Raw genomic sequence first — 14,869 nt, forward strand, 5'->3', positions numbered from 1 at the left:
ACCTCTGCTTTACGAATATTTTCTCTAGCTTCATCTATTTTCTGTTCCAGTTCTGCTCGGCTTTGTTCTGATCCTGCAACTCCGTGACACTCCAGCTCATCCAGAACCTATTAAAGAAAACAGGAAATAATGACTGTTTTTTCTTTTTCTAGTTTTTCCTTAAGCAACTACATTATTTAGATAATTCAGAAGACTTCAGTTACTAATGGCCATGATTCCTTTTTCATTTTAGTTTTTTTCATTTATTGACTTAAAAATGTTCTTAAATAGTGAAATAATCACAGATTCACAGGAAGTTGCAAAAGTAATAGAGAGAGGTTCCATTCACCCTTCCTTAACCTTCCTGGAAAGGTCCCTTACCTAACTATAGTAAAAAAAAACAAAACAAAACTATAGTACGATATGAAAATCTGGAAACTGGCACAACCTACGGATCTTATTCAGACTATATATCTTTAATTTAAAAAAATTACATGACTATAGAGTATTGCTGAAAAACAAAGCAGCAATAATTCCCATTATACCTGCATACCTCACTCTGTATTCTCCACCGCAAGATAACCATTGATTGCCCTATCAATCTATATGCATTTTTAGACCATTTCTTTGCATTCCCATAAATATTTGCACAAACAGAAATAGCCTTATTTAAAAAATAATGGAATGAGATGTATACAGTTTTATTTTCCCCTTAATATGTCTAAGAAACCTTTTTATGTCTGTACAAATAGATTGATCTCATTCTAATTAATCCACAGATTCAAAAGTTTAAATGTACCATGTTATTTACTCTTACTGTATTGTTTTTTTCTATTGTTACATGAATTTTTAAATGTGACATTATAAATATTACTGCATGAACAATGCTGTCTATAACTTTTTGAATGCATGGGAATATTTATTTAGTATGAAAACAGAGAAATGGAAATTGTACATTTTAATAAAAGATATTACCAAATTGCCCCCTGAAAGGTTGTAATCTCTTCAACTAACAGTGTGGCGAAAGCATGCTTCCGTGTATCTTAACACTGGCCAGTTAATATACTCTGTTCATTTTTCTAATTTTTGAGCTCTTAAAAGCAGAGAACTTTGTCTGGATGGAGTGAGATGAGAGATTCAGCAGCAGGGGAAGTCAGAGAGATTACAAGCAACTGAAGGCTTCAATGCACCGTTCCTGGCTTTCATATATAGCAGCTTATATGCAAAGACCAGAGAGAGTGGCATCTAGGAGCTAAGGGCAGTTCCAAGCCAGGAGGAAATAGGAACCTACCGTCACAATGAACTGGATTATGACAATAACACAAATAAGTTTGGAGTGGATTCTCCCTAAGGATCTCCAGATATGCGCCCAGGCTGGCAGACACCTTGATTTTGGCCTTGTTAGAGCTGAAGCGGATGAACCAGCCAACCCCAGACAGACTTCTGACCTACAAAACTGTGAGCTAATAAATTTGCGTGGTTTTAGTCCACTAAGATTGTGGTAATTTGTTAGGGGAGAAATACAAAACTCATACAATCATCAAGTATGTTTGCTGTAAGTTTTATGAAAATATCCTGTTAGAGTAAAAAAGTCTCAATCTAGCTTGCTGAGGATTTTGTTTTATTTTTTAATCACTAAGGGATACTGAATTTTACCGAGTTCTTGTTCTGGCAAACATGAAGATGATCATATGCTGGTTTACCTTTACTCTGTAAATGCAACTTATATTGATAGATTTTTGAGTGCTAAATCATCTTTGAACCTGAGTGAATTTAAAACACAGCTAGATTTACATTAAAAAAATTATTTAGCATTTTTAAGATTGTCATACATTTGTTGAAAATCACTTGGCCATATACACATGGGCCAATTTCTGGTCTATTTTATTTCATTCATCTATTGGTCTATCCTATGCCAATACCACAACATCTTGGTTACTGTAGCTTTTCGCCTGGAAATCAAGTAGAGTAAGTCCTACATATTTGTCCTTCCTTTATAAAATGGTTTTGGTTATTTTTGCATTTCCATATATGTTTTAGAATCAACTTGTCAATTTCCACAAAAAACCCTGCTGAACATTTGACCTGGATTGAGTTAAATAATAGATCAATTTGGTGATAACAAGTATATTAAAAATACTAATCCATGAAAATGGTATATCTCTCAATTTATTTTGGTAACTTTAAATACTTTGGTAGTATTCTACAGTTTTCAGTGTACAGGTCTTACCCACCTTTTGTTAAATTCATGCCTAAGTATATAATTATCATGGTTTTTGGGTGCTATTCTAAATAATATGGATCTTTTCAAAAATTCCAATTTCTGGCTGTTTGTTTACAGCATACAGAAGTACAATTGATTTCTGTGTACTAATCTTGCATCCTTTGACCTTGCTAAATTCAGTTATTAGTTCAACAGCTTTTTTGTAGATTCCTTAGGATTTTTTTTAACGTACGTGATCATGTCATCTATGAATAGTAAGTTTTATTTTTTTCCTTTCCAACCTATATGTCATTTATAATTTTTCTTGGCAGTATAATGTTAAATAGGTGTGCAGAGAATGAATATCCTTGCCTTTTCAACTGTCTCAGGAGGAAAGTGATCAGACATTTACTGTGATATGTCCCATAGTTCCTTAGACTGTTTTTCCTTCTGTTCCTCAGATTGGATTATTTCAATTTTTCTATCTTCAAGTTTGCTGATTCTTTCTTCTGCCAACTCAGATTGGCCATTGAGCCCCTCTAGTAAAATTTTCATTTGTTATTGTACTTTTCAGTTCCAAAATTCTTTTGCTTCTTTTTCATGATTTCTATCTCTTTATTAGTGTTCTCATTTTGTTCATAAATTGTTTCCTGATTTCCTTTAATACTCTGTATTTTTTCTTTAGCTCTTTGTGCATATTTAAGAGTTGTTTAAGGTCTTTATCTAGGTAGGTTCAGAGATGGGTTGCTTTCTGTTTCTCTGTATGCCTTATGATCTTTTGTTGAAAATGGTACATTTGAATAATATAATGTGGTAACTCTAGAAATCAGATCCTCCCTCTTCCTCAGTTTGCTGGTTTCTCTCTCTCTCTCTCTTTTTTTTTGTTGAAGGCTGTAGCTGTCCATTAGTTTAGTGACCTTTCCAACCTATTTTTGCAAAGATTGGATTACCTGACATGTGCAGTTCATGAGTCTTGTTCTTTAGCTTATACTCAGCTACTGTTTTCATCTTTACTCTCTAAATGCAGTTTATCATACTGATAGATTTTCGAATGTTGACTCATTCTTGAACCTGAAGTAGCCCATAACTAATGAATTAGACAGAGAGTTCCTCAAATGCCAAGAATGAAAAAAAAAAAAAAAAAACAAGCAAAGAAAAGCAATAGGGGGAAAAACACCACCCATAAAAACAAACCACCTCTTGCAGTCTTTGCAGATTAACTCTGTGTTAAGGCAATTTTTCAACACTTAGCTAGGCTTACACTGGGCCTAGAGATCAGCCTGAGGTGAAAGCTTAGGTCTTTTCTGGGCCTATGTCTTGCCTTGGGTATGCGAGCAGCTTTCTAAATTCCCTGGTATTCACATGTGCTCTGAATACCCCAGCTTCCCAGAGAAATTCTCTTTCCAGCTCCTTAACCTGAACCCCAAATCTTCTATTGTTTGTCTTAATTACTCTCTCTTGCCCTAGGCAGCTATAGGGCTTTCGGTATGCCCGCTGCTCCTCCGCCTTGCACTGCCTCCAAGATGGACAAAACAGAGATGTGCACTTTGCTCCAGTTCTTCAGGTTGAACCTGTCAGGTTCAAAGAGACAGACACAGTAACTTGTGCACAAAGTACAGTCTGCTAGAGCCAAGGACCAGGCTCCCAAGCTGAAAACATGGTCTGCCCCTTAAGCTGGGAAGAGGCACAAATCAGGAATAAAAAGCCTCAAAAATTTCCTACCATTTTCTTCATGTTACCACTTTACCGACTCAGCACTCACTTGGTTGCCGTGAATCTCTGACTGTTACCAGAGTTCCAACAAATTAGCTTTGATACTTTCCATCCATTTTTTGATGTTTCTTTGGGGGATATAGGAGGGTATAGCTTTTTACTGCATGATCCTGGTAAATTATCAGAGTCGTGATGTCTCTTCTGTCAGTCCTGATACTGGTAACTGTCTTTTTTTCTATTTTCTTAGCTAAATCTACCCAGAGTTTTATCAATTCATTGATTGTATCACAGAACCAGCTTTTGGCTTCATTGAATTTTATTCTATATTTTCTGTTTATTTTTTATTCCATCGATTTCTGCTCTTATCTTTTTCTTCTTTCTATAAATTACAGGTTTAATTTACTCTTCTTTTTCTATCAAAGAGAAAGCTTAGAATTTTGTTTAAAGAATGTTTTTAAAGCAATAAACATTTAAAGCTATACATTTCTCTAAGCACTGCTTTAACTACATTCCACAGTTTTCATTATCATTCAGTCCAAAGTCTCTTCTAACTTCCCTTGTGTGGGGTTTACAGTTAACTTTACCCAAAGAATTTGGTATTTGTCCTTGGTTCCTGAGATACAACCTTTAAAACCTTGGAATCTCTCTAGTTATTAAACTATCTTTGATAAGTGCTCATGACCACACCTACCTAGCAAGGTATACTGAGGTGACACTTAGTTGAGGGCTGGCCAGGTCAGAAAGACCCACCATGATAGCAGCCTGACCTCAGGGGAGATGGGCTGGAGGCTGAGTTCAATCAATCAGGTCTATGTAATGAGGCCCCAGTAAAGGTTCTGGACACAGAAGCTTCATGGGCTTCAACCTTGGTGAATGATGTTGATGCATATAGGAAGGTTAAAAAAAACCCAAAAAAACAAAAATGCATTGCCAACAGTAGCACATCCTTTTTTGAGACACAAAAATCCTGTGTTGGTGACCCTACCAGACCTTGTCCTACGTGGCTCTTCATTTGTAACCTTTTTGCTATAATAAAACTATAATCATAAGTATAGCCCTTTCCTGAATTCTGTGAGTCGTTCTACCAAATTATTAAACCTGAGGGAGTAGTGAGAACCAGTAGGTCATAAGTGAAGGGGTCCTGAGGACCCCAAACGTACAGCTTGCATCGTGAGAGAGTAGTTAGCAGGTCAAAATGCCATGGAAACCCCCAAGCTTGCTGCTGGTGCCTGATGTCTTGGGCAGAATTGGCAGTATGGAGGACTATGACCTTTAATTCGTAAGATGTGACTTGGCCTTAACTGTTTGGGTCACAGGAAGAAGTACTGCCATTTACAGTTGGTGTCAGAAGTAGAACAAAGGTGAACAGAATAAAATTATAATTTAATTTACACTGATTTCCCTATACCTTGTGATTTATTCTTTAATCCAGAGATTGTCAATCTGGCCCACCACCTGTTTTGTTTTTGGGAACACAGCCACACCCATTCATTTACATATTATCTATGGCTCCTTTCAGTTGTAACAGAGTTGCTGAAGAGTAGTGATAGTAGTTGTGGACCAAACTGTCAATATTATTTTCTGGGCCTGTGCAGAAAACATTTGCTGACCCTTCCTTTAGACTATGGGTTGTTTAGAAGTATATTTTAAAATTTCCAAATATTTTAGGATTTTCCAAATATTTTTTATTGAATTAATTTAATTCTGTTGATTTAATTTGCTCATACTCTGTATGATTCCAATCTTTTTAAATTTGTAGAGGTTTTTTTTTCTAATGGCTCAGCACGTGGTCTATTGTGGTGAATGCTCAATATGTACTTGTGTTGATAGTATTGCTTAGTCTTATTTATCTTTACTGATTTTCTGCCTATTCTATCAGTTATAGAGATGTCTTAAAATTTCCAATGAAAATTATGGTTTTGCCTACTTCTCTTTCAGTTCTGTCAGGTTTTGCTTTATACGTTTTGAAGCTCTGTACTAAACGCACACGTTTAAAATTCTGTTTTCTTGATGAATTGATGATTCATTTTATCATCATGAAATGTATGTTTTTATCTCATCACAATAATCCTTGTCCTAAAGTGTACGCCATTTAATATTAGGTAATATTCTAGCTTTCTTATGATTAGTATCTATATGGCATATCTTTGGCCAACCTTCTTTTATCCTTTCTGTGTCTTTATATTTAAAATGCTTTTCCTGTTTAAAGCATATATTTGGGTCTTGCTTTTTTATCCACTGGTCAGACAATCTCTGGCTTTTAATTGGAGTGTTTAGACCATTTACATTTAATGTAATTGTCAACATCAATGTAATTATCAATATGTTGGACTTACACTTACTATCTTGTTGTGTAGCTGTTAGAAGACTTAAGGAACTTTCCAATTAAGTCAATAGCTGAGAGTAGAGCTTTTAAGTGCTGAGAAGTTATATAAAAAGATATACAGGGTATTTTTCGTATTAATAAAACAACTCCTTAAATTGGTTTGACATTTACCTTAAAATCAATGTGGACTAGGGTTCTCTATTATACTTACGCGTTGTTGGTAAACAATGTTTTTGTGCTCACGTGCCACACGTGTGGCCCATTTCCGAGCCTCCTTATTTAAACTGTGCTCCTCTGTGGTCCCCGTTTCTGATTCTAACTGTCGGCTCTACAACACAAGAAAGAACAAAGAAAAATATTGTTATCCTTATGGCAACCGCAACCAATCTGTAGTTGGACCAACAACTTTCACTTCATCAACAGTCAAAACACCAGCCATGCTCCACTACTGTGGGAAGCAATGTCTCATGTCACAGCAAGTTAGCAAAAGATTAAGAGGATAGTATGAAACCATAAATGACCACTTTTTTTTTATTTTTTATTTTACATTGCTGAACATGAGCATTTCATCTCTAATACTGTGGCTTGATCCTTTTTTTTGGTGAAGGAAGCTAGCTAAGCTAAGGGAAAAAAGGTATTCATCCCAACCTACTATGACACTAAAACAGTCACATGGATAAAAATGGAAACAACTCAATAGTTTCAATGTGAATAAAGAATGAATCACTGAAAAGAAATTAAACAAACAACAAACTGATACAATACACAGCAACAATGAAACCCCCCAAGATATTGAGTTTAATTATAGGTCTATTACCAACTTACTAAATGGCCTCAGGGAACCCTGGTGGCGTAGTGATTAAGAGCTATAGCTGCTAAACAAAAGGTCGGCAGTTCGAATCCACCAGGAGCTCCTTGGAAACCCAATGTGGCAGTTCTACTGTGTCCTATAGCGTCGTTATGAGTCGAAATCGACTTGACGGCAATGGGTTTGGTTTGGTTAAATGGCCTCAAACTAGTAAAGGTAGGGTTTCGTTCTCATTTTCTACGGGCTTACTACTATTATTCAGACAGAAGTACCCAACGATCAGGACAGACAACAAATGCCGCTAATTGGGAGGTGGGGCTTTGGGATCCTCTGGGTAGGAAATGACACACAATAAAAATTTAAATTATCCTTTTCATGATTTCTGAAATCAAGTCATGGAAAGATATGTGGAAGTAACCAATAGCACAGGTCTTGAAAAATCAGAATTTCATACAAGGCAAACTTGACCCAGGGTGTTAAGCAATACTCAGTTTTGTTTTAGTGCAACCTCCACTGTCAAAGATCATTTCCAGTCAGGATCTAGTGTAGATCATTATCTTTTAAGCTGATGGTGTTAGCAGTGGTTGACTCTAGCAAAGGAACTGCTAGGTCTTTTTAAAAATGTTGATTAATTTAAATCTTTAGTTCATTCCTTTAACATTCTTCCTTTACCTTTAAGACATATATTTCATACATATAAAAGAGTGACCTGTATAAGCTATTAAGCACAATGATTTAAATACCACTGCTATTATAATATTAAATAGCACTGTAGCACGGCTCTGGAAAAGTTCACATACTTGATTATTTTAAAAGAGGCATACATAAAAATACAATTCTCAGGATAATAGTAGCAGATAAGCAAACAAAAAAACTCAATTCAAATATATTACAACCTGAAGAGGACTGCTATAAAAGGAATTTCCTATCAACTTTTATGTGTAACAAGGATAGTTTTTCATTTGTCTGTGTCAATCTGGGTATACTTCTACAAAGTAGCAGGGGCCAACTAAATGCTATTCTTGAGATTTTTGGAAATATTAGAATTTTAGAAATCATACAAGTTTTAGTGAACAATTTTCAGAAGCAGATAGGTCTTTTCCTACAAAACAAATTTCAATTTAAACACAAACCTATACTTTTAAGTCCTGTTCCCCCTAGTTGGAATAACTTCCCTATCTTTTTTGCCCAAGGACAAACTCCTAGTCATTACTCAAATCTTACTTCAAATGATACCTTCTCTGTGAAATCTTCCCTGACGTCTCCAGACAGGCTCAGGGTTCCTTCACTTTTGTCATACCTCTATTATATATAATTTTTCTGTTGTACTTACAAAAAAAAAACAACTTATCTTTTGTTTTTGAAAATATACACAACAGTATCTATTAATGTACTAATTTATTAGACATTTATTGAGTGGTTACTGTGTCATGCAAATACCACATCATACTGTGACTGCTGCATGTGAGTTTCTTATCTGTCTTTAGGCAACAAGGGCATGAGCAGTATATTAATCTTTGTGTTGTTAATCAAACTAATAAAACCTGATGCCCTGGTCCTGGGGTTCCAAAGTGAGAGCCAGGCCACCAGAGTATTAGAATGGTACCTTCAGAAGAAGACAAGATTATTTGTGGGGGAAAAAACAGAATGAACAACAGAGAAAAAAAACTAATTTATTAAGTGCCATGTATTATAATCCAGATTCTCAAAGCTGACTTCAGGATTGGGATCCCTTACCCACTTCTACAATAAAAGGTTACCTAATACAATTCCCTCCATGTTTAAATTCCCACTACAAAATCCAATCAAATGGATGACTGAGGAAGGAAATTTATTTGAAGATCCAAAGTAAGAGATTCTTATAAAAACATATACTTAATGACATTTATTAGTTCCTTAAAAAGTAACCATTGAAATCTGACATACATTCACTCTCCAAAGGAACCTAGCTGTGTCATCCTGGCTAACTCCTCTCTGGGCTTCAGATTCCTCATTTGAAAATCAAGACATCTCAAGATGGGATGAAATTCCAGATTTTTACTAGTGCTGTCATTGATTTTCAAAGAACAGAGGGCCATACCTTAGCTTATAGCAGGTGGGAACATTATGTTTTCCTGGATAAAAGACCCAGAAATTCTCCTATTCTATCGCTAGCTCCAAATTTCCTTTTAGCATTATCTGAAAGCCTACATTAACCCAAGAGCAGAAGGGCCTCTGTAAAAAATTTAAAACATTCTTAGAACATAATTTTAATTTACTTGGAATTTAAAATTCATGACTTCTAGAAGGTACTGGAGATGAATTATAAAAAAAACAATTTGATAGGACGTGGGGAATGTCAAATTTCTGAGATGGTTAGAACTCTAGTTGTTCCAAACATTAGCTATCCATTAATGTAATGCTGAATGAGGAAAAAAAAGTTTAAATTCAAGTCTGTATAGCATAAGTCTATTTATGTAAAGTTGTGTACCCATGTCTATATATGTATGTACCTGCAGAGATGATTGGAAGGATACTGACCAAAATGTTATCAGCCATTACTTCGGAATGGTGAGAGTTCAGGTGAAGCTTTCTTTTAAAAATTTTTTTAGTAATTAGAAAATGATAAAGCTATGTTCATTTTGAGTAAAAAAGTAGCTATCATTTATTATTTAGACTATGTTGCTAACTAATTTACATACATTGTTTCATTTGGTTTTCAACAGTCTCTATATAAAAAAAATATAGAGACTATCATTTCCAATTTATAGGAATAGAAATCTAGGTTCAGAGGGTATGTGTCTTTTTCAAAACCACTTAGCCACTTAATGAGTGGTGGATCTCAGACTCGTATCGAAGTCTCTTTGACTTCAGATTCCATGCTATCTTTACATGATCATAATATCTTACTAATTGTTCTATTTTTCTAATACTAATGCTAAGAAATCCTTTGGTTTAATTTTGTTTATAAAAAACAGAAGCCAAAAATTTCAAATGAGTTTAAAAGAGCTTTCAGAAACTGTTGCTAGTTACCATTGAGCTGATTTCCAACTCATGGTGATCCCATGTGTGCACAGCAGAACTGCACTCCATAGGGTTTTCAAGGCTGTGACCTTTCGGAAGCAAATCGCCAGGCCTGTCTCCAAGGTGCCTCTGGGTGGGTTTGAACTGCCAACCTTTCAATTGGTAGTCCATCGTTACACATTTGCGCCACCCAGGACTCCATTTTCAGAGTCTATCAATACTGGTTTTTTATAAAATTCACAATCTTTTTAGGACAAAAATATTTAACACTCCTTTCAAAATTTAGTAACAATGGAAATTAACATTCCAATATTCCTGATATATTAGTCCTTAATTCATCTTAAGTATTTTGTCCTTGGATACCCTCTCAAGATATGATTTTAGTTCATTTTAAGGTTAATGCAAGAGCATAGAAGAGTCAGGCAGGTATTTGAGTATGTGCACGGTGTAGAGGGGGAATAGAAAAGCTGATTCTTACACAAGAAACACAGTCATTATTTTTCAAGTCTGTAACCAAACTATAGCCATTTGAGAGAGAGAAAGAAACATGGTCATGTAAGATGAATGAAAACCACCAGCACATTAAATTACTAGTATTCGAACCCAAATTTTTAAAAAAGTCATAACATTAGGTTTGTCATGCCAATGTCTTCTGCTAGGAACAATCTTACTAACCCTCATTCTAGGAATTTGTACTACTTATATTTTTCAGTTGGTAGAAAAGAAATGTACTGTGTTAAATAACTGATCCACCTTACTCTTTAGGAAGTTTATTAATATACTGTTTATTATTTCAATAAAGTTAATTGTAATTTTTTCTCTCTCTCTCTTTTTTTTTCTTACTATTTTCTTCAAGTAAAAAGCATCTGGATCTTTGTAGGCTATTCTGTATCAAGCACTTACATTTGCACAGATTCACAGTCCCACAATTCTGAAATTCAAAATGCTCTGAAAATCACAAGTTTTGGGCGTAAGTTTTTGGAACCAAAACTTATTTGTGGCAAAACCTGACTTAAACTAAACTTGAACTATTTGGAGTTTTTATTTCACCTAGTATGAATATGAACATATTTAACCACAAAAATATTGTGCTGCATCAATGGAGTGCTTCCCCACACCTTGCTTGGGGTGTTATACAATATATGGTATATGGATCACCCTTCTAAAATCTGAAAAATTCTGAATTTTGAAACACATCTGGCCCCAAGGGCTTCTGATAAGAGACCGTGGCCCCCTAAGTCACGTATTTTAAAAATAACACACATCTTGAGTGAAGTGGAGCAGAGTCCCTTATGACACGTATTTTAAGGACAGCAGCATCTTTACTTAGAAAAAAAGTGGTAACCTACCTGGACCCAGTCAGCCTCCCTATCTGTGGGTTCTGCATCCACAGATGCAAACAACCGTGGATCAAAAATATTTGGAAAAAAACAAAGTTCCAAAAAGCAAACTTAAATTTGCTGGATGCTGAGCACTACACTGAATCCACACAAATGAACTGATGTGCAGGCATACCCTGCTGTAGCCTCCCACCATTTTTTCACCAATTCTCAGTCTCTCTCCAGCATTCACTGTTTCAGCACTGTTAACCTTGTGTCTTGTCATTATTCCCTAAACGATACAGTACTGTATAACAACTATTTACATAGCATTTATATTATATTAGGTATTGTAAGTAATCTAGAGATGATTTAAAATATATGGGACGATGTGTGTAGGTTATATGCAAATATTGCACCATTTTATATAAGGGACTTCAGCATCCTTGAATTTTGTTATTCTTGGGGGGTCCTGGAACCAATCCTTTGCAGATAACAAGGAATGACTGTACTTAGATTTGAGTGTCAGTAATGTTAATTCTGTGAAGTGCACTCATATGTCCATAATCAAAAGCTTTCATTTTTGGACACCGTGGCCAGCACATGTGTAAAAGAATGGTACCTATTTACTCAGCAGGAGGATTTCCGCACAGATTCCCTATTGCAGTGCCTTCAGGGTTATGAACCAATCGTTATATGGAATACGAAATTTCCATCAGGGGAAAGGGCCATTCAGTATTATATTGATCCCACACAGTCTTTTATAGATAAGGGCAATTTTTGCTAAATATTTATTTTTAACAGATGCATAAAATGTTCCATTACAGCAAAATTATAATGTGCAGAAATTCTAAATTACAGCAAGTGGATGTTTTATTTAATGTAACTGTTAATCTGTAAAAGGCAGAGTTAAATATTAGAAATGGTGGCTAAAATAACAGGAAAAGGTCATATATCAGAAATTTAATGTCAGCTTTTTGCTAGCATTATCTGTGATGATCTTGTTATTTGCACTTTAAGGAAAGTAAAGAGGAAAGGGTCTTCCCATCCCCACTAGGAAACCTGGGAACAATGTTTCCTTGTTTTTCTTGCCTGTACAGATCATACTTATCTGAGTTTTGTGGACGAGCACACTTCCCATATTTTTATTTCCCATCCCAGGTTGACTTTGTCGTTTGTCATAGGATGTGAGGACTGCCCCTAATGGCACCCATTACTAGTTCCTGTAAGGGAAGGGAGACCCGCTCAGATGTATGCAGGGCAGAGGCAGTGCAAGTTACTACTTAAGATAAGAAAAGTAAGAATGGACACAAATCGTTAGCTATTAGCTACCGTTTACTCCACATAGATTGCCTTTTAGGCTTATGAACTGCTGAGAAAAGAGGTTGATGAGATACATCTTTGGGAACAAAACAGGAGAGCAGAAGTCCTAATGGACTTTCAGTGATCAACCCAGTAAGACAGTAGAGAACTAGGGACCATGGCTGCAAAAATGTTGCAAGATTTCATAATCTTTGTAATATCTGCTATATTTGATATTTTGGTATCCCCTGAAGCAATTAGAAGAAAAATCTAAAAAAAGAAAAAAAAAATGCTTATGTGCTTATCTTGTGGAAAAATACAAAAAACAAAAAAAAAAGGAAAGGCATCAACATCTGTTCTGTGCCTACTACGTGCCAGGAATTGAGTCAAACACTTTAGCCTCTTATTTAATTTTCAAATGTAATAACGCAGCCAGTTTACACACGAGAAAGGTGAATCACTGAGGTTAAATATGAATAAGGGCACACAGCTAGTACACAACACAACCAAGACTTGACTCCAAAGTCCATGACTTCTCCAGTGTACAACACCTGTAGAATCTCTAACACCAGTATGCCCAGGTGACACTTGTATGACTAACACTGAGATCTGAATCAAAGTACTTGCCAATTCTCCCTCACAGAATATCCTTATTATGGGATGGGAAATTCTAGGGTATACTTCATACCCTCTTCAGAATACTCTTGCATTAAAAGCCTTCAGGTCAGCAAAAAAGGTGTACTCTACTCTTTCTACAAGGATTTTTGACTTTCTGGTATCTTCCGATTAATGGTATTTGGGGATATAAAGAAAGGACACATCTGAAATGAGTAACTGTGGAAATATAGACAAGGAAATCTACTTTCAACTTCATCATATGAGACAGCTACTAAGTTACTACACCAGACAAAACATGCCACGGATCACTGTCCCTCAGTATTACAGTTAATACTAATATTCCCCATTTAATTCTATGGCTATACAGAATAGACATAATTGTGGCTGTACGGAACTATTTTGGCCAGTTCCTTTTGGTACACAATTCCAAAGCATAGGTCAAAGTAACCATATATAAAATGAAAAGGAATTTGGATTTATCAACAGAAAATAAAAGCAAAAAAAAAAAAAAAAAAAAAAAGGCACGCAACATTTCCAAGTCTTAATTAAACTCCTATGGTAATACTGTGATTATACACGTTTTCAACTGGACTTTTCAGCATTTTTGTAGCAAATAACACTGCAATTTGAAATAGGTTATATTAAAAAGTGCTGCTTTTTTTTCCCTAAATTTTAAAGCAGTTTATGAAGATCTTTAGAAGACATTAAGAGTTATATTTTATCACTGTAGTAACTTTAAAAGTCCTATGGCTTTGCAAAACATACCTTACCTAAATCTAGATAAAATACTTACTGAATATTCTTCTCTGTGCAAGGCAATGAAATATACAAAATATACGTAATTAATATTTGTTGAGTAAATGAAAAATGGATGTGTTAAACCCATAAGCAGTTCAACATTCCTAATTTCAACTATGAAATTGAAAATAAAATTAAAAGAATAATACTGCCCTGCAGGAGGAATACATCTGCACTTAACCTTACCATATTACTGTTTTACTTGAATATATGCTATAGTTCTCCATCTATTATCATATGTAAAACTCAAACACACAATCTGGACACAATCCACATGTATGGTGTTATTCAGTTTCTCCTTTACCATTCCCAGATCTAGCTATTCCAAGACTACTTGCCATTTTAGATAAAAGTCATGCACTTTCAAACTCCTCCACTTATTAGCTGAGTGACCTTGAGTAAGCTTCTTAACCTGTTTCCTCATCTGTAAAATAAGTATACAGTACCTGCATCAAGGGTATGTTGTGAGGATTAAATGTGCTAACGTAGGTAATGCAATTTAAAAAATGCCTAGCATAGAATAAATGCTCAGTGAATGTCAGCTATTATTTTTATTATTTTCCATTGTTGTTTTCACTTCCTGGCATGTTTTTTCTCAATCTCTGCAGAGTAAACTTCAAATCACCTCCATAGTCTAATCCATAAGAAGAAGACATGCAAGCCAATCAAAAAATGGACAAAAGATGTGAACAGAGATTTCAACAAAGGAGATAAAATGAGCAGCTAACAAGCTCACGACAAGATGCTCAACATTTTAGGGAAATGTAAATAAAAACCACAAGGAGATACTGTTTCATAAC

The 14,869-nt window shown here is 35.2% G+C and overlaps 1 protein-coding gene across 1 annotated transcript in view; it reads right to left on the bottom strand.

Moving 5' to 3' along the window:
* Positions 1 to 14,869, bottom strand: part of FCHSD2 (FCH and double SH3 domains 2) — a 289,630-nt gene that overhangs the window by 45,392 nt on the left and 229,369 nt on the right. Inside the window, exons 11-12 of the mRNA XM_064288657.1 lie at positions 6,433 to 6,549; positions 3 to 107 (exon numbers count right to left, since the gene is read on the bottom strand). Coding sequence (XP_064144727.1) covers positions 3 to 107; positions 6,433 to 6,549 — 222 coding nt within the window. The remainder of the gene's footprint in view (positions 1 to 2; positions 108 to 6,432; positions 6,550 to 14,869) is intronic.

The sequence above is a fragment of the Loxodonta africana genome, chromosome 7, assembly GCF_030014295.1.
Source record: "Loxodonta africana isolate mLoxAfr1 chromosome 7, mLoxAfr1.hap2, whole genome shotgun sequence".
Lineage (NCBI taxonomy): Eukaryota > Metazoa > Chordata > Mammalia > Proboscidea > Elephantidae > Loxodonta > Loxodonta africana.